Source organism: Acinonyx jubatus, chromosome C2 (assembly GCF_027475565.1).
Source record: "Acinonyx jubatus isolate Ajub_Pintada_27869175 chromosome C2, VMU_Ajub_asm_v1.0, whole genome shotgun sequence".
Lineage (NCBI taxonomy): Eukaryota > Metazoa > Chordata > Mammalia > Carnivora > Felidae > Acinonyx > Acinonyx jubatus.
Window position 1 is genome coordinate 41,798,673 of NC_069384.1, and position 25,826 is coordinate 41,824,498.

Here is a 25,826-nt window from a genome sequence, read left to right on the forward strand (position 1 = left end):
CAGGAGAAGATCCAATTTTCAAATGTAAGTTCTCTGGGAAGCCTTGAAGTCTGGTATAACAAGTAACCCATGTGTAAAATCATTGTCGGATGAATCTTGTTTGTAAGAAACACCCCCCGCCCCAAGCCACGTGTACATGCATCGCAAAGAAAGATGGAGCCTCTATGAAGGTCACTGCATGTTGGAAGTTTTCTGTTTCTGATGGAAAATGTGGAATTGATCCCTATAGCTGTCCTCGTATCTGGGCATAATTAAGCAAGAATGTGAAAACTCCTCCGCAAAGAAAATTCATTTCCTTCCTTCCTTTCCTTTTTTCCCTTTCCATATGCTTTCAGTTTTTGTACTTCTTTGCTTTTTTACACCAACATAATTGTCCATAGCTGTTGACTGAATTCATCACCCATAGTACACCGTAGTAATTGGGAGAAAGATTACAGCCAGTAAGATGAGCTAGCACAATTTCTGGCATGAGTCAAACACTCAACACATATTACCTTTGCTTTTCTTCCCTTTCTGAGCTCCAGCATACACCTTACCCATAACTACTGATCAAATATTTGAGCTTTACACCTTTCAACTAAAGAACTACTGTACTGTGTGAAGACTCACATGTATATTACATAATTATACCTTCTGTTCAAAGAGTTGATAGAATATAGATAAGATTCCCATAATTTTTAGAAAATACCCCAGTCGATTATGTTTTACATGCTATAAAATATCTACAGTAGAAAAAAAAATTTGTTTCCAAAACTATCAATGAAACCTTTGGTACCTACCTAATGTGACTGGTAGGTTTGGGAGTGTTAAAACCGCCACTGGAAATGCATTACCAACAAGGACTTGGCATCCTTACCTCCTCATTCCAAAGACACAATCTTAACTATGTCCCCGTGTGGTTATCCTTTCATTACATCTGTTTTACTTTTCAGAGTTCATTGCCCTTCAACAATCACATGCTGGCAAGTTACCCTGGTAATTGAAGTTTGATTCAAGAATAACTATGAACGTCCACCTCATTCATTCTCTCATTCATCCTTTCCACTTAGGTTCTGCCTTTTCTAATCTAGAGCTTGTGCGCCCCCACACAGCCAAATTTAAGGAGTGTACCCGTCCCAGGTTTCCACGCCCATTCCAGCACAATCTAGTATCTCATCCTTGTGAACTCCAATTACTAACCAGCAAGAACCATGAGCTCTCGTGAACAGGTGTCCCACTTGTTTTGTAACTCACGAGAGCCACTGGTTAAAATGTGAAGCTAAGAGAAAGAAAAATGAAGCCAAAACTGGTCCGCCTGAGGAGCTGCTGGGAATAAAGCTTTAAAGCCTTCCACTCAATTCATACTTAGGCCACTGTCTCTCCTTCTGCCTTCATTAGGAAATAACGAAAATAAATAAAATAGTATCTGCTATGATCACAAGTATTTAGTACGTGAACTTTTGTTTGAGTTTACTTCCCTACCTTCCAAAAAAACACAGATATTTAAGCACCAACTCATGGTGATAAAATTAAATTTTACTTTTGCAAACATAAACATGCAGAAATGTCATTTGTAGCAAAAAAATTCAAATTAGAAATGTTTGTGTATTTCATTATTTAATTTCTAGGCAGCAATAGAGGTAAGAATTTTTTAATGTGGTTTGTATCACAAAAGGGTCTTGTTCTCTTGAAAAACAACCTTTTTTAAAATTCCAGGAGAGTTGAAGTACCATCAAATAATCAAGGCCTGAACACTGCAGGTAAAAACCCTTCAGCTATTATTGAAACGTAAGTATAATTACACACAGGAAAAAAATATCATCAGCACAGGAAAGATGCCTTAAGAATTCTTTGTTTTTTTCAAAACTGATGGACATGAGTGAGCTCTAATATCATTATGCTTAGAAATGGCTTCATCCAGATCCAACTGAACACCATTAATGCTCATTTCCATACAGCCATTATAAAAAGCATTCACTGGCGTGGCGCTGAATGGAATATCTGTAAAAACAGAACGTTCAAATATTAGCCCAAGACTTTTGGCATCTTATTTGCTTACAACTAGAGGAACTATTCAGACTTCCCATTTCCAACCTAATTCTAATCATAAGGCAAATGTTAGTAATGTTATTCTATCCAATAAATTTATATTAAGTGACTCGTGTATATAAAGTATTGTGCCTGGCACTGGATTCAGCATATCATGAGTTCCTCTGATTTCATAAACACAATCAGTCTCATCAAAACCTAAGATAAGTAAACACACTTGAAAAAGAGTCGAAAAGAGCATATTCTTACTTGCGATGTTCTACTTTATTATTTTCTCTTTTTAAAAAATTTTTTTGAGAGAGAGAGAGAGCATGAGAGCAGGAGAGAGGGTCAGAGAGAGACAGAGAGAGAGAGAAAGAGAGAGACAGAGAGAGAATCTCAAGCAGACTCCATGCTCAGTGTGGAGCCAGATGTGGGGCTCGATCCCATGACCCTGGGATCATGACCCAAGCCAAAATCAAGAGTTGGACACTTAACTGACTGAACCGCCCGGGCGCCCTTATTATTTTCTCTTTAAATTTGAACAATAGTTTATAAGCATTTTTAAATCATTTTTTCAAATCCAAACTATAGCTACTTGGAAATCTTTTTAAAATGTCATGATAAATATATCTCTTTTATTATTGCTAGAATAAAAGCAGATTTCTGTATTTTCCCAAAAAATAGCTTCTTGCTGAGCATAAAATGGCAACTCATGATAGGGAATTCACTTTTATGTGCTGTTTGGTGTTCTAAAAAATAATTTGAATAATGCTTCAGTGACTAGTTTAGGGTCTTTGGGCCTTTCTACACTTTCACTTTCTTCATCAGACTTAGTACTTGAGTTACACCCTTGAATTCCTAAGAGCTATGATTCATCGTAACAACAGCCATCTCTATACTTGCTTCTTTCTTGGCATCTTCTCTCCATCAATTTAGTTCCCAATGCACATTTTTCAGCCTTTATTCTTCTTCCTTAGTGCCTTCTGCAAAAAATATTCAGTTCAAATTTTCTACCTCTAGTTTGCCAATACAGTGAATAAAGTCCATACTTTTCTAGGGGCTCACAGCATTTTTTATGAAACCCTTTCAAGTCTGGCAGAGCATCAAAGATTATGCCACTATTATAAAAATCCTCAGAATCATCAATTTTCCCTGATTTTTAATTCATAACATTCAATTCAATATGCCTATTTTGCATGTTAACTGGTAATTTACCTATCCCATTGTTTCTACTCCTAATATGTCAATTGTCACAGTTCTCCTCAATTTTCCTCACTCTTTTTCTAAACACATCTTACCTGAAGTCAATCTAAAGTGTTGGTGAAAAAGTCCTGGAACCACTAAAATTTGACAGTTTTACCTCTTTTGAACTCTTTTGTTGTCTGATTTACAAACATTGCATTCAACTAATTTGTAAATAAGGAGGTAGATTTTGATACAGAATTCATTTATTTGAACAATAATTATACTTCCTAATAATTATCCACAGTAACTTAAGTAACTTTGTAATAATTAACAATGATAGATTTTCTATCTGTCTAATCTATCACTTTAAAAAAATTTTTTATGTTTATTTTTTTAATGTTTATTTTTTGAGAGAGAGAGAGAGAGAGAGACTGTGAGCAGGGGAAGGGCAGAGAGAGAGAGGGAGACACAGAAACCGAAGCAGGCTCCAGGCTCCGAGCCGTCAGCAAAGAGCCTGATGCGGGGCTGGAACTCACAAGCTGTGAGATCATGACCTGAGCTGACGTCAGACGCTTAACCGACTGAGCCACCCAGGCGCCCCATAATCTATCACTTTTATAGAATCTTTACTTCTATTCCTCAAAAACCCAGATAAAATTTCCATATACAAAAATGAAGGCCCTGAGCAGTTAAAGTTATATAATGAAGATTACTAGAAGTCCAGACATCAAACTCAGAATTTTCCTAGGAGAATAACCTGAAAATGGTATCAGAAAATATTCCTCAAAAACTCTCTCCCTCAATTATTTTTGCCATTTAAAATGAAAGATCGATGCCAATTTCATATTTTCCAATATTAAGTTAAAGATGAATGTGCTCTTCCTCCAGTTTTCCCCATCTTACAGTAAATGGAATCTCCACCCATGAAACTGGACATGCCACATACCTAAGAAGGGGATCCCTACACCTGCCTTTCTACCCTATTAAAAATTTTAATGTTTATTTATTTGTTTTGAGGGGGGAAGCATGGGAGGGGGCAGAGAGAGAGGGAGAGAGAGAATCCCAAGCAGGCTCCTCACTGTCAACACAGAGCCTGATGCAGGACTTGATCTCACGAACAGTGAGATCATGACCTGAGCTGAAATCAAGAGTTGCTTAACCAACTGAGAAACCCAGGTGCCCCAAATCCTATTAATTTTGTTTTCCACATACATCTCCAATCTAAACACTGTGCCATCTTCACTGCCATCATCCTAGTCCGGCAGCCTTCTCATCTGTAATATGGGGATAATAATAGCACCTACCTCACAGGTCTATTTAAAATTAAAATTAAACAAGTGGATCCATTTGAAGCAGTCTGAACATGCCCAGACTGGTCACTAGGCACTGATTGATGACGGTATGCTTGTTGCTTCTGTTTGTTACTACTTCATTAGCCCCCAGTTCATCTCATCCACTTTTGCCTTCCACCTGTCCATCTCCATCCATCACGCATGGTATATTGATATACCATTTCCTTGCCTACAAATTTTTAAAGACTCCCATGGCTCTTACAAGAAGACTCAGGACCCCAGACCAGGTCTACAAATCCTCACCCAGTTCACAGCCTCATATTGTACTACCATCCCCTTGCTCAATGTGCTCGCACCATACCCATCTTCTATATATTCCTCAAGCGTGTCAATCCCCCATTCTGCCCACATATAGACCATTTCACTTGCATATTAATTCCAATTCCTACCCCATTACTTGGTTAAGTTTAATCCTTCAATTTATCATATTTACATCTTAGCCTTTTCTGTAGAGAGCTCATTCCTGGCCCCCACAACCAGACCAAGTCCCCATTTTCAGGCTCTAAGAGCAATACCTACTATTCCTTCATAGGAGTTATCACTATTTTAACTATCCTCATATTTTCCTAAGTGGTTATTTAATGACTGCCTCTACCACTAGATTGTAAAAGGTTTAGAAACAGGGATCATATCTTTTTTTTTTATTACTATGTCCCTGGTACCTGGGATGTAGGTTCTTAATAAATATAAGGTAAACAAATGATGGATGAATTAAAGAATAAATGTTAAACTCACAAGACTATTTGAGGATGAACTGAAATAATAAATATGTTTTTTTTAATTTTTTTAATGTTTATTTATTTCTGAGACAGAGGATGAGTGGGGGAGGGGCAGAGAGAGAGGGGGACACAGAATCCGAAGCAGGCTCAGGCTCCGAGCTGTCAGCACAGAGCCTGACGCAGGGCTTGAACTCATGGACTGCGAGGTCATGACCTGAGCTGAAGTTGGACGCTCAACCAACTGAGCCACCCAGGCACCCCAATAATAAATATGTTCTGACTAGGATAGTCAGCAAAACTTGGTTAGTTTTAGTTCACTATTAAAAACAATTAATAAACAAAATGTACCAATAAAATGTCAATATAAATCCCCAGGAAAAGACTAACGGGTACCGGAATTTTGTCTGCCCTTCTAATGCCCTTTTATTAAAATGAAAATTTTAAAATAGTATCAATTTGATTAAAACATACTTTGAAAGATGTTTTAAAGATAACTTTGAAAAAAAAAAAAGTAAGAAGATACCTGGAAGGCCACCCAGGTAAGTGGACACTCTTTCTTTCATTGCTATGTCCAAAATGGCAAGTTGACTTTGAAGGTCTTCGGAGTAGATGATATCTTTTTTAAGTGGAGTCAACAGTTCCAGACTGGTTCTGTTGACCCTTACTTCCAGATGGAATTGTTCATTGGAACACAGACTTATGGCCTCTACCCGAGATACTACCATATTTTCGACAGATACCAGGATATCCTGAAAAACAGAGCAAAGACAAAATATAAGCAAGTATTAATGGTAATGCCACTTAAGAGTGACTTTGGGGTTTTTAAGTTCAAAAACTGACTTACAATGAGGAAAAAATAAGTATGATAGAGCCTCCCAATTTAAATTTAAAAATTTTGTTATAATAATCATAACTTTAAAATATACATTAGCTATACGAATTTCAGGGTCAGCTAAGATGTATAGTGGCTTCTAAAAATTCAGTAAGCCAAGAGAGTTGTCTGCCTAAACTCATGTCTTAAGCAATATTTTTCTGTTTGTGAGCCTTCCTAACTTCAACACTTACATGTGAAAGAGGAAGGAGCTGAATAACCCTTTGTTGGGGAAAAGACTTGGAAAATGTAAAGTGCTTTAGTAAGCACATGCCAGCAAGACTGAAAGGGTTTTGTGTGCCACACAAGCAATCCTGTTAAGACTTGGGACAAAGTGAGCGAAGAACTCCTGACAGGGAAAAGCCAGGGTTCACCAGAACTAAGTTAGAGTATTCACCGGATGATATTCAAAACACAGAATGTTTTCATTTTGTTAACTTTTCAAAGTGCTGATACACAAAATCACTCAACTTGTTGACAGTGATCTATGCATATAACATATGTGTATGTAGAGGAAATGTAAAAAGACAGAAAATAAAATGGGGACTAGGAACATGGATGTTATGAGACGGTAGAAAGATAGTCTGAAATATTTACTTAAGAATCCAAGATACCTATGTTAAGTCTCTACTTCACAAATACAGGCTGTCTGAGGAAATCTGTTACCGTTATACATGTCTATATCCTTGAACTCACTAATATGAGTCTTAAAATGGCCAGCTGACAAACTGTTCCAGAATGGTCAATAGTATGTGAAATAATGTTATGAAACGCTGCACACAGATCTTGAGAAGGCAGTCTGACATGGAAATGAAGAAGGAGAAGGAGGAGAAGGAGGGGGAGCAGGAGGAGGGCGGTGGGGGGAGAAGCAGCAGCAGCAGCCATGGAGTCAAACACGGAAAAGACCAAATAAACATCAAAGACATGGCATGCCTTAATGTCCTCTACTGCATGGATGTAGTGCTGAAGATAGGATTTCCATTTCATTAAAAAAAAAAAAAGGCAAACAAAAAGTTGAAATCAAGTTGAAATCTAAAACGTAGTAAGCTCCTGGTGGTAGACTGGAGATAAAAACTTGGCAGGATCTCTTAGGTTGCTTATGCTTAACCACCAGTAACTCTCTGCAATCATCATTAGTCTGCAAACAGCACATCTTTGTATTATTACAGACATGATTCAATTACATGTCTCTTTCCAAAAGCTACAGAGAACATCCAAACCAACCTGGGCATAAACACAAGCTTCTTGTTATAACTTGTTGGAATCCACTGTCGATGACACATGGTCAGAGCTATTAGCCTCTAATAGAAGGCTGAATAATACAGATCTTCTGATAACGGTCATGTTTGCTTTTATCCAAGAGGTTTTTTCCTGTTCTTCCTCCTAATTTGAAATCAGAGTTGCCAGCAAGAAGCCAGGTGGACTGGTTTTACTTTTCTCTAGTTCTTTCTAATTTACTCATGGGAGAAAAGATTAAGAGTGCCAGAGAGCACAAAACATTATAATTAGGCACAGAATATCTGCGAGTGAATTTTAATCAGACTCACTTTTATGTTGTTAGCACAGACTCCCATGATAACTTCCAGAACTCTAAATAAAGGTGGATCTCTATGAACTCTGGGAAACCTCGAGGCAGCCTGTGTGTGAGTCTACCTAATCTTGGCTGTAGACGCAGTAACAGGCTTTTTAATTTCTCCTACTTCTTAGATCAGACCTTGGAAATAATCCAGTAAGAAAGTAATAATAATGGACATTTATGGAGTCTTTACTGATGTACTAGAGACTGTGTGCCAAATACTTTGTACATGTTATCTCATTTAATCTTCAAAATAGCACTTTGAGGTAAATACTGCTAATATATCCACTTTACAGATAACAAAACAAAACAGAAAAACAAGAATCACTAAGGTTTAGTAAAGTTACCTGAAGCTTTTCAGAGGTGGAGTCTACCAAAGACAAGGCAAAGGGCACGGTGTAACCAGAAACCAAGGCGAACATAACACCAGTGCCCGCGGATGGACGAATATTCAAGGACACGTTTACTTGCCAGCCCTCAGCGTTGGATATATTATCTGTTTAAACAATAAAACAGAAGCAGGATCAGTGTACTCCTAAAGTACACCAGAAGGAATTATTCCAATCCTATTCATACTCAAAGCCATTTTCGTGTAATACTAAAGATTTTAGTTCTCCTTTGTTAATGATCTATATAACTTAGGCAAAAAAAAACCAAAAAAACAAAAAAACCCACAGAAAAACAAAAGCCATTTTTTTTAAATGCAAGCAAAAACCAAATAAATAAAGCCCCATTCTTCTGGTCTTTCTAGAATAAAATTCTAGATGTGGTATTTCAGATTATTATGAATTTTCCCTGTTTGCTATTTTACAGATATTCCTTGCGCCTGTATAATCACCAGTGGTCAAATCTCAAGGTGGTCATATTTGAAAGCACACATTTAGAAGGAAGTTCACTGAATTTATTATAATATTTCTGAGGGAACACTTAGGTATAGCCCCACCACCCCACCATTCCTCATCCTTAAAGTTGGGGGGGGGGGTCAGTTCAAAGCAGAGGGAAGGAAAAATAAGGATTTATACAAAGGGCCGTTAGATATTTGATAGCAGAGAAATACTCTGAAATCAATTCTGGACTCTGAAATTCTAACAGGAACTCTTCTCCTGTGATTCTCTTGTCATAATAGTTAGTTAACATCCTTTTTATTCATTACTAGGTTAATTGTCTATCCCACTAGAGTACAGGCTCTACATGTCTCTAACACCATGTTGTTCTCCACAGCAGTCACTCAACAAACATGTGTTGAATTGATATGTTTCCAAAATAGTGTAATTCCTAAAAATATTAATCCACAATTTGAATAAAGTATTCCTTATTTAATAAGAAGTAATATATAGCAATAGCCCAAATACTGCTTGTAGATTTTGAAAAGGTAAATGTCAATGGAGAAAATAATGGCCCCCTGACAAGATGATCTTCCACTTAGCCACATCTAATGCTATTACATTTTTTCCTCCTAATCCTTAATTTCCACTCAAGAGAAAAAAAAAAATATATATATATATATAAAATATAATCATTTTGAAATAAGTAAGTTTACAATAAGATATTAACAAACTCAAACTAAAATAAACATGCAAATGTACAGAAATTATAATGTAACTTTAAATATTAATTTAAAAGTTGGTCACTTTGGGGCAGTATGGTACTGGCACAAAACCAGACACTTAAATCAATAGAAAAGAATAGAGAACCCAGAAATGGATCCACAAATGTATGACTAATTAATCTTTGAAAAAGTAGGAAAGAATATCCAATGAAATAAAGACAGTGTCTTCAGTAAATGGTGTTGAGAAAACTGGACAGCAACATGCAGAAGATTGAACCTGGTCACTTTCTTACATCATTCACAAAAATACACTCAAAATGGATGAAACACCTAAACGTAAGACAGGAAGCCATCAAAATCCTAGAGGAGAAAGCAGTCAAAAACCTCTTTGACAACAGCCACAGCAACTTCTTACTCAACACATCTGTGGAGGCAAGGGAAACAAAAGCAAAAACGAACTATTGGGACCTCTTCAAGATATAAAGCTTCTGCGCAGTGAAGGAAACAATCAAAAAAACTAAAAGGCAACCAACAGAATGGGAGAAGATATTTGCAAACGACATATCAAATAAAGGGTTACTATCCAAAATCTATAAAGAACATATCAAACTCAACACCCAAAAAACAAATAATCCAGTGAAGAAATGGGCAAAAGACACAAATAGACACTCTTCCAAAGAAGACATCCAGATGGCTAACAGACACATGAAAAGATCCTCAACATCACTTATCATCAGGGAAATACAAATCAAAACCACAATGAGATATGACCTCATACCAGTCAGAATGACTAAAATGAACAACTCAGGCAATGACAGATGTTGGTGAGGATGCGGAGAAATCCCACTACTGGTATGAATGCAAACTGGTGCAACCACTCTGGAAAGCAGCATGGAGGTTCCTCAAAAAATTAAAAATAGAACTACCTTACGACCCAGCAATTGCACTACTAGGTATTTATCCAAAGGATACATGTGTGCTGTTTTGAAGGGAAACATGAACCCCAATGTTTATAGCAGTGCTATTGATAATAGCCAAAGTATGGAAAGAGCCCAAATGTCCATCAACTGATGAATGGGTAAAGAAGAGGTAGTATGTGTGTGTGTGTGTGTGTGTGTGTGCATGTGTATATATATATATATACACACACACACACACATATATATATATATATATATACACACACACACACACCCAATGGAATATTACTTGGTAATCAAGAGAATGAAATTTTGCCATTTGCAACAACGTGGATAGAATTAGAGTATATTATGCTAAGTAAAATTAGAGAAAGACATCATTTGACTTCACTCATGTGGAATTTAAGATATGAAACAGATGAACATAAGAGAAGGGAAGTAAAAAAATATAAAAACAGGGATGGGGGCAAACCATAAGATGCTCTTAAATATAGAGAACAAACTGAGTGTTGCTGGAGGGGTTTGGGGTGGGGGATGGGCTAAATGGACAAGGGACATTAAGGAAGACACTTGGTGGGATGAGCACTGGGTATTATGTGGAGGGGGTGAATCACTGGAATCTACTCCTGAAACATTATTGCACTATATGCTAACTAATTTGGATACAAAATGTTTTAAAAAGTTGGATCACTTTCAAGTTATCCATGAAATAGCTAATTACTTATGAAAGTGATTTTTTTAGACACGATGTAACTATTTTCATTTTCTTTTTTTTAATGTTTATTTATTTTTGACAGACAGAGACAGAGCACAAGTAGGGTAGAGGCATAGAGGGGGAGACACAGAATCTGAAGCAGGCTCCAGGCTCTGAGCTGTCAGTACAGAGCCCGATGCAGGGCTTGAACTCATAAACCGTGAGATCATGACCTGAGCGGAAGTAGGAGGCTTAACCGACTGAGCCACCCAGCCGCCCCTCATTTTCTCTTCAGGGAGTTTTTCCTTCAAGCAAATTATTATGGGCCTAGTTTTTTCCTGCATTCAGTCATCAACTTTAGTTAAAACATTTTTTAAAAATCATACACAGAACTAATGTTGAAGACATTGCATTAACTTATGTTAGGAATACAGAAAGTACCAGCGTAAGATTCATCCTTAAAACTGTAGCAATACTTCGTAGACTGCAAATAAACACATTTCACATATAATTTTTTTCTTGGGGCGCCTGGGTGGTCCAGTCAGTTAAGCATCCGACTTCAGCTCAGGTCATGATCTCACAGCTTGTGGGTTTGAGCCCCGTGTCAGGCTCTGCGCTGACAGCTTCAGAGCCTTGAGCCTGCTTCGGATTCTGTGTCTCCCTCTCTCTCTGCCCCTCCCCTGCTCTCTCTGTCGAAAATAAACATTAAAAAAAAAAATATATATATATATATATATATATATATAATTTTTTCTTAAAGCAGAGATATCAGAATAACATTAAATTTATGACGCAAAATTTAGTCACTCAAATAACGGACTCCTAAACAGAAAAAGACAAAGAACCTAATAAGATAGTTAAGATATAAAAATAGCTAATTAGCATCTGGAGAGATATTCAACTTCAGTAGAAACTGGGATAACCATACATAAAACTACAAATTGTAATTTTTCAACTCACAGATTGGAAACAAATCTCAAGCACAAACTCTCTTATTCTGTTGGTAGGAGTGTAAATTCATAAAACATTTTTGGAAAAGCATCTAACTGAGCAACAGGAACTATACATTTGCATAATCTTTGACGGACAGAATCTAAGATTCTCTCCTACAGAATTAATCATATAAAAGTACAAAGATGTATGTCCTAGGATATTAGATATATTATTTGTACACACAAAAACCTGGATCAGTCTGGCAAGAGCTCCTGTTCTGCTTAAGACTGTAGACAAAACTGGAAATAGCACTGTTCCTGCCCTTACAACCACAACAACAAAAGACCAATTATATACTTAAACACAATTTTCTTGAACTGTCAAGGAGCTGTGGTTGCAGAGCAACTAACAAAGTAGAAATCTGAAGAAAGATAAGTGCTTCCATGGAAAGACAGGAAGAGTTTCCTCTCTTACTCAGAGCAGACACCAGATGCTATACAATTTGATGAGAAGAATTTAAATAAAAATATTAACAAACTGATAATTCCAAATGGGGGCTCATATGAGAATACAGAAACCCTGGGAACTTCAGGCACATGAGGAATCCACACCCATTTATAGGCTCTTCTTCATAGACCTTAAATGGGTACTCAAGAGAAAAATGGGGCAGAGAAAGAAATTAGAGAAAGCTTCCCTCCTGGTGCAGGCCTAGAAGAGAGGAGCAGTAACCTGAAGGGAGTATACAAGTCCCACCCAGATCCTTCTCTGTCTTCTTTAGGCAACAAAAGCCTTACAGCTTTGGGAGAAAGGCAACAAACTTTGTCATCATTCGGACACATGCAAAGACCCATTACATCTTCAGGTTAGGGAAAGGAAACCGGAAAAAAAAAAACAAAACAAACAACCAAAGAGCACCTACCATGGAAAAGAAGCAGAAAAACATCTTGAGTCTTGACCATTAGGTATCTCCCCCGCTGGTGGTTGGGAGGGGGGAAAAGAAAAGTCAAAGGATACAACATCTGCCAAAAATTGAATCTGTACCAGAACATTAGAGAATGCTCTCCAGACCCCATTGCCTTGCTAGCAAATGTCAAGTAACGAGAGCATTCTTCTGGGGTGAAGCAAGACCATGGAGAGACACTTTCTTGAGGCATACCCTAAACAGAATACCTAAAACTAACGATGGATCAGCTATTAAGAAAAATCCTCTAGAAACCATTCCCTACCATAAGCACTAGGTAACAATAAAGGAATTTGAAGAATATTCGTGGAAACAAGAAAGCTTAAGCAGCTCAACTCTTGATGAGACTGATTCAACCACCTTATTAAGGGCCTAGCAAAAGCAGAAATATGCTCATTTCCAGACAAAAATATTATTTATCTGTCTCTACTATTCTACATAAGTTGCTCATCTTTAAACCAAAAATTATCCAATTCAGAAGGAAACAAAGAAAAACAACATATCATCAAGAGACAAAGCAGTCAACATGACCAGTCTTAGCTATGACTCAGATATTGGACCTATCAGACAGGGAATTGAAAATAATTATGAATAATAAGTTGAAGGCTCAGGTAGAAAATGTGTACAGATGAACAATTTCAACAGAGGGGTGGACATTTTAAGAAACAGTTACATGAAAATGCCAGAAATGAAGACAAATCCTTTTGATGCATTAATCAATAGACTCAATACAACGAGAAATGGGTGAACCTTAAAATAGGTTAATCGAATTTACTTGAAATTGATCGGGTTATGTGCCAATAATCTTTAAATAATAACATAAGCATATTCAACTACTTTTTCCCCCTAATATACTTCAAAAAGTTAATTTAAAAAATATATAACAATATGAATTAGCCTAACACCATTCCTGGCACATAGTAAGTACTCCATAATGTTTACTGAAGGAATTACTGAAGTTTGTCAATGAATAAATTTAGTCATTAATGAGAAAAGAGAAGTAAAATGAGAAATCACTTACTATAATCTATGCTAAATAGGGCAACTCCAGAACCAGGATAGTAGGAACCCTTCTCCACAGTGACAAGACAATGCTTATTTTGTTTTTCTTGAATAATTTCCTTTACTCCCGAAGCTCCTTGATTCATCAAATTCCAGCCTCGTATACATCCATCTAGACGAGGGTTAATCTAACCAATTGAAATATAGGTCAAGGAGTGCAACTTAAACAAGTCAGACTCAGAGTGGTTTAACTGAATATAGATGCAGTTTTCATTTAGAGGGAAAACCCTTTCTTTGACGACATTTTAAAATATTTTAAATGTTTCGAATTTTATCTAATTTTTTAAGGTATCCTTCAGATGGACAGTCTTTTTCAGTTTATGCCATCATAGAGCCCCACTGGGATCCTAATGATTTTTAACACCTCAAGTCCTACTGGCCTTTCCCAGCCAGAGATGGTTTTTCTGCTCTCAAGTTCCATGTACGCTACTAGCTGTGGCCCTGGGCTGCAAGCTGCTTTCTTTAGTTGCATTTATAATATAGGTTTGTCTTGCCATCAGACCCTGACTGTCTTCGGGAACAAAAGTGTTTGCTTTCTTCAGTCAAAAAAGCATCCAGACTCAAGACACACAGTAGCCATTTTACCAATAGTTTTTGAATAATTTATTTTACTTTTAAAATGTCTTGATTTCTCAATTTCAACGGAACAGATATATTCACTCTGACATGGGTTAACCAATTCAGGTTTTATACCATATTGCAGAAATCTTTCAAAAGTTATGGTAACTGAATTGCATGAGTAAAAGATGGATATAAAATAGTAAATATTTAAGGTAAATCAGCAAGTATAATTGGCAGGCCCGTGACTTCAAATGAAATTTTTAAAGCTCTTCAAGGACAGTGATTAGTCTCCTTCATAAAACCTATTCCATGGTTATTAGACAAACATCATATGCAGAAAATCATCTTTTATTTATAACTTTAATTTATGACAGGCTGAAGTTGTACTCCCAGCAAAGATTTTTTTTTAAGATTTTTAGAAGTTCTATCCTACACGCTATTCTATCTCCCAAATTTTAAGTCCTAAAATAGACCTAAGAAAATTCTTTGACTGGCTTCCATAAAATATTGTATTTTCGGACTCAAATAAATGTACTTGTATCTGCAACAGCTGAATATGGACAGTTATGTTGACATTGAATTGATGCTTGAGAATTGAAAAGGCCTACTTCTCCATGAGTAACACTGGGGATTTAAATGGGCTCAAAAACACGACATTCATTTTCTTATTTCCTTAATACACTTTCAAGGATCACTATGTGATTTTTCCTTGTTCAATTCAAGTTGTCACAGTTGGTGTGTTCAACAAAATAACTTCTTTGACTATAAGAAAAACACATCTTCAAATCTATTACAGACAAGAGGAATTCATCCATGATAAATGATAGAAGCTTGGATCATTACCGGTTTAATGAGTACATTCTCCCCTTTCCGAGGTAATCCTGCAAAATAAACTTTAGTTTCTAGAAATCCATTTGCAGGCTTAAAAAGGCTTCTGGGTTTATTTATATTCATTACGGCTTCTTTAGCTATTTTTACACTAATACTGTATTCTAATTCTTCCACAGAGACCTACAATTAAAAATACAGAAATTATCAAACAACCAAACATCACTGCATGTCATTTGAAACACTAAGATTGAAAAAATCCTGGTATTATTCCAGTAAATAATTTTTCAAAATAATCATTTTAATGTAATAATTAATTTGTCATAAACCCATTTGAAATGTCTAATTACTATAAAGATGGTAAAATGTGTTTTAAAGTGATAATTCTTGTCTGAAAAGTAAATGAATATTTTAAGGTAAAAAAATCAATATTATTCTTTTAAATTTAAACATTCAATTATAATACATCTTTCAACCCCAGTGTGTAATTATACAAAATCTTAAGGAAACTTTTAAGTGTTCTTATTTTGCAATTGTCTGGAAGTATACATATGGAATCAATAAGGGAAATAAATTTTTAATATAAATTATGAGAAATCAGTATCTCTAGTGTTCCGTTCATTACATACAAATTATATTTTATTTCAAAATTCAAAAGTAATTGAGGTCATAAGGAAATACAATACATTAAATTGGGTTTTTCCAATTTTGAAAGTGGTTTGGTTTTTTAAAAAAGATTGAAAGTGATGGCAAACAACAATAAAAAATCCTCCCAAAAAGACGACTTGAAGAACCAATCTCCTCAAGCAAAACTCTAGCACTCAAAATGAAAACTCTTCTTTTACTCATCAGTAATGGAAGTGAAAAGGTAGGCATGTTAAAGCACCACTACAGGAAGAGAAAAATTATGCTCTAATGTAAAATAACTTTGGTAACATTTACAGATTTAAAGTTCGTCAATGCTCTGTCTTCAATGCAGCCAATCAGTATCCTTTTACTCAAATGACTATTCCCTTCTGGAGAAATTTTTTTTTTCAATATATGAAGTTTATTGTCAAATTGGTTTCCATACAACACCCGGTGCTTATCCCAAAAGGTGCCCTCCTCAACACCCATCACCCACCCTCCCCTACCTCCCACCCCCCATCAACCCTCAGTTTGTTCTCAGTTTTTAAGAATCTCTTATGCTTTGGCTCTCTTCCACTCTAACCTCTTTTTTTCCTTCCCCTCCCCCATGGGTTTCTGTTAAGTTTCTCAGGATCCACGTAAGAGTGAAACCATATGGTATCTGTCTTTCTCTGTATGGCTTATTTCACTTAGCATCACACTCTCCCCTTCTGGAGAAATTTAAGTTAGCCTCTAGAACTTCAGTCTAGCTTGCTTCTGGAAGTCTTACCACTCCATCTCTGTCTCTTTTGGGGGCTCCTCCTTTTCTTTTCAACCTCTATAATAAGCCCCAGAGCTCAGTTCTCAGACCTTTTTCCCCTTAGTCATGCAAATACTTTTAAATGGGGGCTCTACTCTCCCACTCTCGGGCATTTGGAAAATTTGGGGGTGCGGAGGGTACTTAGCTGTTGCAATGAGTAGGATGCATGCTCACATTGCAAGATGCTGGATACCTGTAATAGGGAGGATCGTCATGCACAATAATAAAGTGCCCAATATCCTGCAAACCTCCTGAATATCCCTGCAGGATATTCATGCAGAGTGTACTCATGCTTATCTGAGTTTGGCATATATGAACACAAAACATTTTTTGTACCATTTCAGCATTCACTGAATTTTTCAAGAATATCAACAGTCTTGCAAACCAAGGATAAATTGATGTTTGTTTTGCGTGGATCTTTACCAAGAGTTTCTCACTATTTTGGAAGATTACCTTTACTGATGGTATCTATGCATTTACAGTATTTGAATTGCCAATACAATACTCCAGCATGAGTCTTCATTTGCAGCTTTCACATTATTCTACATATAGGAGCAAGCTTTGACAAATACTGTACTTGCACTTGAGCCCTTATATACTGAAATATGTATTATTTTCTTATAAATTACTTCCCTTTATTTCTTTGTATAGTAATTAGGGTATTATATTGGTTTCTACTAGGGATATGCAAAAGTAGCTTACATTATTGATGCATTTCATTATAGGACAGGAAAGGAGCATTATGAATATATGGGCACTCGATGAGACAGTTTAGAACCACAGATAAACAATAATCAATCTCATGGCTGTTAAACCCCTCTTTATGTTGAACATTCAAAACTTTTTATCTACCTTAAATTGAAGGCTGAAGCTCAAAAGTATATCCAGAATCTGATTACTTCTCACCACCTACCATCAACGCTCTAGTCAGAGATGCCATCTTCTCTCCACTGAGTTACTACAGTGGTCCAGTGGTCTCATAAGCCCATATCCTGTCTCATTCTTACTCCCTACTATCTAGTTTCCACAAAGTCATCATGTCCTGATTAGGATTATCTTCTTTTTTTTAGTGTTTGCTTATTTTGGGGGGGGGGGGGTGGAGAGGGAGAGGGGCAGAGACAGAGTGAGAAACAGAGAATCCCAAGCAGGCTCCACACTGTCAGTGCAGAGCCCAACATGGGTCTCGATCCCACAGACCATAAGATCATGATCTCAGCTGAAATCAAGAGTTGAAACCCAATCAACTGAGCCACCCAGGTGCCCCTAGAATTGATTATCTTTTAACATACATGCAAATTAAATCATGTCACTTCTCAAAATCATCTTAGGTCTTTCTACTTAGCATAAAATCTAATTTCTCAATAGAGTCCCCATGGCCCTACCTGGTGTTATTCCAGACCACATTTCTAACCTCATTTTCTATTCCTCCCTCCCTCCCTTACTCCACTGCATCTATGCTGAGCTTTGCTCGTTCCTCAAATACAACAATCACATCCGCTTGCCTGATGGTCTGTACTTGCTGTTCATATGGCACAGAATCATCTTGCCCCATATATTGCTCATGATTTGTGCCCTCAAGTCTCCGGTCAGATGTGATTTCATCGGAGATGGCTTTCCTGATTCCACATGCACACTCACCATCATGACTCTTGCCTGGCCTTGCTTTTCCTTTTCCTCTGAGCACTAACCACTATCTGATGTAGCTATTTTGTTCATGCATTCATGGTTAACATCTCACCACTAGAGTGCAAGCTCCACAAGAGTGGTGATTTTGTTTTAATCACTATTGTAGCCTCACTACCTAGAAGAAGGAACAGCACACAAAGCACTCAATAAATACCTTTTTGAATGAATAAAAATATGGTACAAAGTACAAATTTCCCACCAATATTGGAATTATACCTAAATATGAGATGTAATGACTTATAATATAGCCTTATTTATTTCTATGGTTTATAACCATTTTAATTAACAATTACCCACATTCTATTTATCTCAATTACAACAATCCTAAGCTCTACATTTTAAATTCTTATTTTCAAAGTATTTTATTTGAGGGGCACCTGGGTGGCTCAGTTGGTTAAACATCTGACTTCGGCTCAGGTTATGATCTCACTGTTCGTGAGTTCGAGCCCCGCATCAGGCTCTGTGCTGACAGCTCGGAGCCTGGAACCTGCTTCAGATTCTGTGTCTCCTTCTCTCTCTGCCCCCACCCCAAGCTTGCACTCTGTCTCTGTCTCTCAAATATGAATAAACATTAAAAAAAGTTTAAAGTATTTTATTTGAAATTTTAAAATTATTTAAAATTAGTGAAGCAAATGGTACTAAGTGAACACTCCAGTTTGCTTAATGTAACTTAAGTATTAATGCTTAATGATTAATATAACTTAACTTTGTCAATTAAAGCATTTACTTGAAATATCTATTTATTTGAGATAATTTCCGTGTCTGCATAAATTTGCCTGAAACTGTACAAGTTATTAACAAACCAACAAAACTGTAAAATGGTAAAAATACCATGAAGTAATATTTTTTAAATGAAAGAGAGGGAGAAAAGAAATCTTATTTAAATGGCGGGGGAGAAAATTCATAAATTCCTAAAATATCAAATTAAGAATTTTTAAAAACTAGCCAGCATCAAATTTATTACCAGATTAAAGTTTTTCTCTGATTTCCTTATTATTCTTAAATTTTTAATGTCAAGTTGTATTCAATTTACAAAGGGAAATTTTATGTTTTATTTAAAATATGGGCATATCATTAAATAATAGTTTAGTTTTAATAAGAATCATAAATATAGAAGACAAAATGTATGGAACTGAATAGCTAGCTGCCTTCTATCCAATCCAGAATCCTGCCTCTAACATATCATTCATGGATAATTCATTAGTAAACACTATCTGCAACTCAAGATGTTAGCCTTGCAGGTAAATATTTACCTTCTTTATATATATTCTATATTACCTAAAATGTATCTAAATTCTCCTCCAAACAGGTGACACTTTCAATTTGTATCAATTGATCAGAAAAATTCTGTTTGCTCTCTTTTGCTGAAAAAGTAATTTTAGTGATTTTTAGATAGGAGATGTGGGGACACGAGGCAATAAAATGTATTCTTCAGGAGTGCCTTGGTGGCTCAGTCGGTTAAGTGTCCGACTTTGGCTCAAGTCATGATCTCGTGGTCCATGAGTTCAAGCCCCACTTCGAGCTGTGCACTGACTATGCGGGGTATGCTTGCCTTTCTGTCTTCCTCTTTCTGTGCCCCTCCCCTGCTCAAGCTTGCCATCTCAAAATAAATAAATAAACTTAAAAAAATGGGGCGCCTGGGTGCCTCAGTCGGTTGAGCGTCCAACTTTGGCTCAGGTCATGATCTCACGGTTTGTGAATTCAAGCCCCACGTCAGGCTTTACTGACAGCTCAGGGTCTGGAGCCTGCTTTGGATTCTGTGTCTCCCTCTCTGTCTCTGCCCCTCCCCCACTTGTGTGTGTGTGCGCGTGTGCTCTCTCTCTCGCAAAAATAAATATTAGAAAATTTTTTTAAAAAACTTAAAAATGTATTCTCTAGGACAGTGGAGGAATAGCTGTATGAGCCAAGTATTCTACGTATAGATGCAGTAGGAAAGATGTAGCGGCAAAGCTACGCTAATGAGAGCATTTGGAGAAGCCAGAAAATTTTAGTGATTTCTCTGACAGTTGCATCTGATCATGCGCAGACACTGTTTGGTCAAGAGTCAAGAGCCCCGGGGCACCTGGGCGGCTCAGTTGGTTAAGCATCCAACTCTTTGTTTTGGCTCAAGTCGTGATCTCACGGTTTGTGGGTTTGAGCCCCACATCAGGCTCTCCACTGACAGTGTAGAGCCTGCTTGGGATTCTCTCTTCCTCTCTCTCTACCCCTCCCCAACTACCCGCTGTCCCTGTCTCCCTCAAAATAGAATAAATAAACTTAAAAAAAGGTGTATTTAAGAGTCCAGAGCCCCAAATCTATGGCTATCAAAGGACAGATAGCCCCATTTTTGGTAAACCATATCTGTGTGCAACTGTACCTAATTTGCTACCTGTACTGTAATGATTTCACATTATATTGTATTAGTTCATAAGGCATCACCTGTTAAATTGTGAGGTACCAAGTAAGCTCAAGAGCAAGGAAAATCTCTTGCCATAGCTCTAGTGCCTTGAACTCAGGAACTTAGCATTTTCATCAATTCTTTGTTTTAAGTTGATTTATTTTGAGAGAGAAAGAGACAGATGGCACATGTGAACATGAGTGGCGGAGGGCCAGGGAGGGAGAGAGAGAGAATCCCAAGCCGACTCCTCACCGACAGCACAGGGCCGGATGCAGGGCTGGAACTCACAAACCCTGAGATCAATGACCTGAACAAAAATCAAGAGTCAGATGCTTAACCGACTGAGCCACCCAGGAGCCCCAGGCACTTAACATTTTAGAAGTGCTCACTAAAGGCTTAGTTAATATATGAGTGCACGAGTGGGGTAAATAAAGAAATGAAATAATGTAGTGATGATGTCACATGTCTTTTCAATATAGACCTCTTGCCAGATCCCACAGGCATATAAAGTGTCTCTTTTGGGTACCACGTTCTAAGGTGAAGCTGATTTCTCAGTTAGAACCTGCTGAAAACAGCAATGACTCTTGCAGAAAAGAGTTCTCCCCATTATAAATGAAAGTAATCCCTTCACGAAAACTTCCATTTTAGGCTCACTTTTAGTGATTATCTAAAAGAGCACTGTAATTGGTACTGGCTAGTATATACTCTCTATACAAATTGGTTCCTTATCTATATGCTAATATTTGAAATTGAATTAATTACTATATGTACTAGTCTTTCGATGTGTATTTCTATGTTACTATTGCATTTCCCTTTCATTTAAAAAATTTTGGTGGCTATTCAGTATTTTTGTCCTTGATCAGTAGTATCTTTGCATAAACTGTTATGCCCACTAATAACCTATAGGAGAGACATCAATAAGTCATTAAAAAAGGTAAAAAGTTAGAGAGTAGTTTAAGCAAATAACTGAAAACAATGTTACAAAAATCCTAAATATATCCTGTGACAGTATCATTTCTCAGACTGTTTCAAGGATTTGCAGGGTATGTAGTATACTTCATATAACATCAAATAAATCCAACTCCATTTTGATTTGGTATCACCATAGAAATAAATTATTAATGATGTTAAACTGTGTTAAAGTAGAGATATTCTTTCTAAAATCTATAAAACATACCGTATTCCATAAACCATTATTAATAACTTTGCCTCCAGTTGTGATTTTGGTTGTATATTCATTCTTAAACTGAATTTCAATCTTTCCATCACGAAGAGCAATCAGGAACCAACATGAGTGGTCAAGAGATTCTGCGTACAGGATAACACCTTCTGAATCATAGGTCCGGAAATCAAATTCAGCTGAAAATCTATATAATGGGCAAAGAGACAGCCTTAACAGAGAAATGGGCAATGCTTAATGCATTATTCTTTTTCTCTTATACTAGAAACAGTAATATGTTGAAAGAGTCAAGTATTTCTTTCTTTCCTGGAATTAGTAAAAAAGTAGAGCACAATTAGACTGTTCATGTGTTATCTCTGGCTCTGTGTATGCTCAAAATCAAGGTATTCTATTTTCTTTCGTATTCTTGGAGACTTTTTCTCCAGTGAACAGATGCTTTGGTACTTTTTCATCTCTTTTTGGCATTTGTTTTGAAGGTACTCTTGTAAATGCTGGAATTCATACATATGTACAAAATATTAGATATATTGTATCTCTCCTGGAGCTTTTTATACACTATATAATCTGATGTTAAGATTCCTTTTTTTTTTTTTTTTTTTTTTGGCTGTATCCTTGATTAGTAAAAGATGTTACCATCTCATGACTGGTTTATACATCAAAAGGCCTGTTTTCCCTGTGACTTCATATATGTCAGGAAGGAATCACTCACAGAGATATACAAAACAGCATCTGGATGACTGCAAACATAATTAAGTCTTTGTGTGTGGTAAGAAAAGTAAAGTAAAAAACTCTAAGATAGATCTGTTAGCTTGATTTAAAAAAGTTCTCCAAAGCTTTAATTGTATAAATCATTACACTAGAGCACATGGAAGGAGACCTGAAAAGATATAGTCTAGTCATATGTTTGGGGGTACCTGAGTTTGGGTAATGTCTGTTGCTATTAAGACACCGAGTATATATGTAGCTATTACAGGGGAGGAAATATCTTAGAAATGCTGGGTTAAAAACTAACATGTATCCGGGCCCCTGGGCAGCTCAGTCAGTTAAGCATCCGACTCTTGATTTTGGTTCAGGTCATAATCTCACAGTTTGTGAGTTTGAGCCCCATATCGGGCTCCACGCTGACAGTGCAGAGCCTAATTGGGATTCTTTCTCTCCCCCTCTTTCCTTGCCCCTCCCATGCTTTCCCTCTCCCTCTCTCTCTCTCAAAATAAATAAATAAATTTTAAGAAAAAATAACATGTATTGATTAGTGCCCTATGACACTGTAATGAAAATTAGCATTAACATTTCCAAGAAACCATCAAATCAAAATGATTGAAAAAAGACAAACAAGGAATAGAAAAAAATAGTTGTATAATTGTTAGTCACTTGAATTAAATTAAAATAAAGGTGATTTAAGTTAAAAAAAAGTCAGGACTTCAGATAATTTGCAAGAAAGGCCAGAAAGAATTCCCATAGAGGCACTATATGCAATGGGGAACAGACTTAACTTCAAATAGAACAAAGAAAGGCTGATGAAATAAATGTTTTAATCTTAAGAATTCCAAAGAAATATTTTAAAGAGGTTATGTGGAGGGAAGTATGTTGGACAGATAACAATGTAGTAGGGATTTACTGAACTAAGATTATTTTGTTTATTTACTTTTGCTTAGGATAAGGACCTCTATTCTCTTTCATAATCATCACATTTTGCTGATGTGAAGCAGGTATTATCTTGTCAAAACCCAAATCTGCGTATGCTCAGGATCTTCCAGAAGTTGATCCTCTTAGGGAGATAATTTCCTTCTCTTTGCAAAATCATGCTACACCAGTAACACAAAGAGTTGTGTTCTACATTCTTTCTGTCTGGAATACATCAGCATACCCCGGGGAACAATTCATTCTTTCTCTGAAGTTTTGTAGAATGAAAAAGAAGAGTGAATTTGTTAACTTTAGGGTGGGATAAGTATTTGATCATTGGAGACTGAGCTGAAGGAATTTGCAAAAAAAAAAAAAAAAAAAAGGAAAAAAGCCACAACAAAGCACTAGTTATTCTTTGTGTTGGTTACCAGGTGGCAGTTTATAAACAGTTCATCAAGTTGTATATTTAAGATACGTGTTTATTTCTATACACATATATATATTAAACTTCAATAAAAAAGTTTAAACTATATAAATAAAGGACAAATAAATACTGGAAACAATAATAATTTGGCTTATGTTATTCCGTGTTACAGCCCAAGCTATTGTGAATTGTCAGAAATGAATCCCCCTGACAGTGACTAAAGGTATGCAATAATTAACCTTTTTCTCTCTCATTCTCATTATTATCTTAGCAAGGAAATGTTGTCTCCAGTCTATGTCACTAGATGACATTATTTGCTCTGAGATATTAAAGGGGAAAACCAAGTCTTGGTAGATAAAAGAGTGTTGAAGGAGCACAATTACATTAGTGATTTTTAGAATAATGTTCCTTAAGGATACAATTTCTATGAATTTAGTTGAATTATTTAATGAATAATCATTGTCCATATGCATGCTTATCTAATTAAAATATTTTAAAATATGGATTCTGTAATCAGTCTTAAATACATTCCCTTTCTATTATTACAACAAAATTCTAATTTCCTTTTTTCTAGTTTCAATCATATATGACTCTTAGAAAATTTGATAATTAAAGGAGAACCATGACTCTAAATCATCAACAACTATTCTTTCCCTAGACACAACCTAACTACAGGAATAGCAGATAAGCTACTCAGACAATCAACTAAAATCATGTGATGTGTTTCTTTAAAATACCACTTACACAATCTTATGAATTTTCCTTAGTAATTATGAATACAGTATATTCTGAAAGCAATACTTTCAGTATTTTCTTTTTACTTAGCTTTTATAACATGTATAAAGAAGAATGAAAATTTGACAAATATATTAAATCTGCTTTCCCAACTTCTTAGTAAATTTGTATTCACTAGAAATGGAAAAAGGATGGATTAAGGTCCAATGATCATTGGGGAAGTTCAGCCTAGAATGACCCAAATGATTTTAGCATGAAAATTACATGTGTGAAGGGGTGAATTAACGTTAGGGTTCCCTAAATTATCTGATTGATAATATATCTAAATTATCTAATTGGGAGTGCAATTTCATACATTTCAAACCTTTTTGGTCACTCTTCTTCTGTCCTTACCTGCTTACCTCTAGAGATTATCACTGACATTAGTACCTCACCTGGTGATTTCCGGCAAACGAAATTTTAAATATAAAACCACCCCTACGAACTGCTCTGCCAAGTAAAGTAATTCATAATTTTTGTCAAGGTTCAAGGGAAGGCACACTGGAACAGCCTGGAGAAAAGGAAACAAAACACATAAAAACATGCATAGATTATTGCTTGCTGTTTGTGTCAGGTTATATATTCTTTCTCTGGTTCCTAGTGATCTTGTCAAATGTATTCTTTGGGATACATTAAATAAAGAACACCCTTGGTAATAAAGCAACAGCTTTTACTTCCTTATATAGTCCACAAGTAAAACCTCCCAGAACACATGTTTTAAAGTCTTGTTCAATGTGTGTGGCTTTATATTTTTGTCCTTAATATTTCCTTTGCAAATCTCAGAACAAAACACAACCTTTTCCTTCCAGTAACAACATGTATCCCCTTAACTAACTGCAGTTCTGATGCTTTCAAAGAATTACATTGGAAGAAAAAAAAAAAACTGGAGTCAGAAATCATGGAAGAATTAATATACCAGTAAGTAGCATCTCATACACTCATTCATTTATTAAGAAAAAATTTTCTGAGCAAAAATATACTATCTAGACAGTGAAGCTGAAGTAGGGAAGTTGAAGGAAATCCATTTTAGAAAGGCTCCATTTCTGCTGTTTTCTTGCCAGGCCCTATTGTTCTCTATTTCACTTTGAGTCTATATAGAAACCAAAGAAGCCATA

At 36.2% G+C, this 25,826-nt stretch overlaps 1 protein-coding gene across 2 annotated transcripts in view; it reads right to left on the bottom strand.

Annotated features, from left to right (window-relative positions):
* Positions 1–1,494: 1,494 nt before the first annotated feature.
* PROS1 (protein S) overlaps positions 1,495–25,826 on the bottom strand; it is a 69,015-nt gene continuing 44,683 nt past the window's right edge. For both annotated transcript variants that reach the window (XM_027077579.2, XM_053220711.1), the window contains exons 9-15: positions 25,107–25,222; positions 21,888–22,077; positions 15,237–15,404; positions 13,792–13,960; positions 8,061–8,209; positions 5,790–6,015; positions 1,495–1,980 (exon numbers count right to left, since the gene is read on the bottom strand). In XM_027077579.2, coding sequence (XP_026933380.1) covers positions 1,820–1,980; positions 5,790–6,015; positions 8,061–8,209; positions 13,792–13,960; positions 15,237–15,404; positions 21,888–22,077; positions 25,107–25,222 — 1,179 coding nt within the window. In that variant the 3' untranslated portion in view covers positions 1,495–1,819. The remainder of the gene's footprint in view (positions 1,981–5,789; positions 6,016–8,060; positions 8,210–13,791; positions 13,961–15,236; positions 15,405–21,887; positions 22,078–25,106; positions 25,223–25,826) is intronic.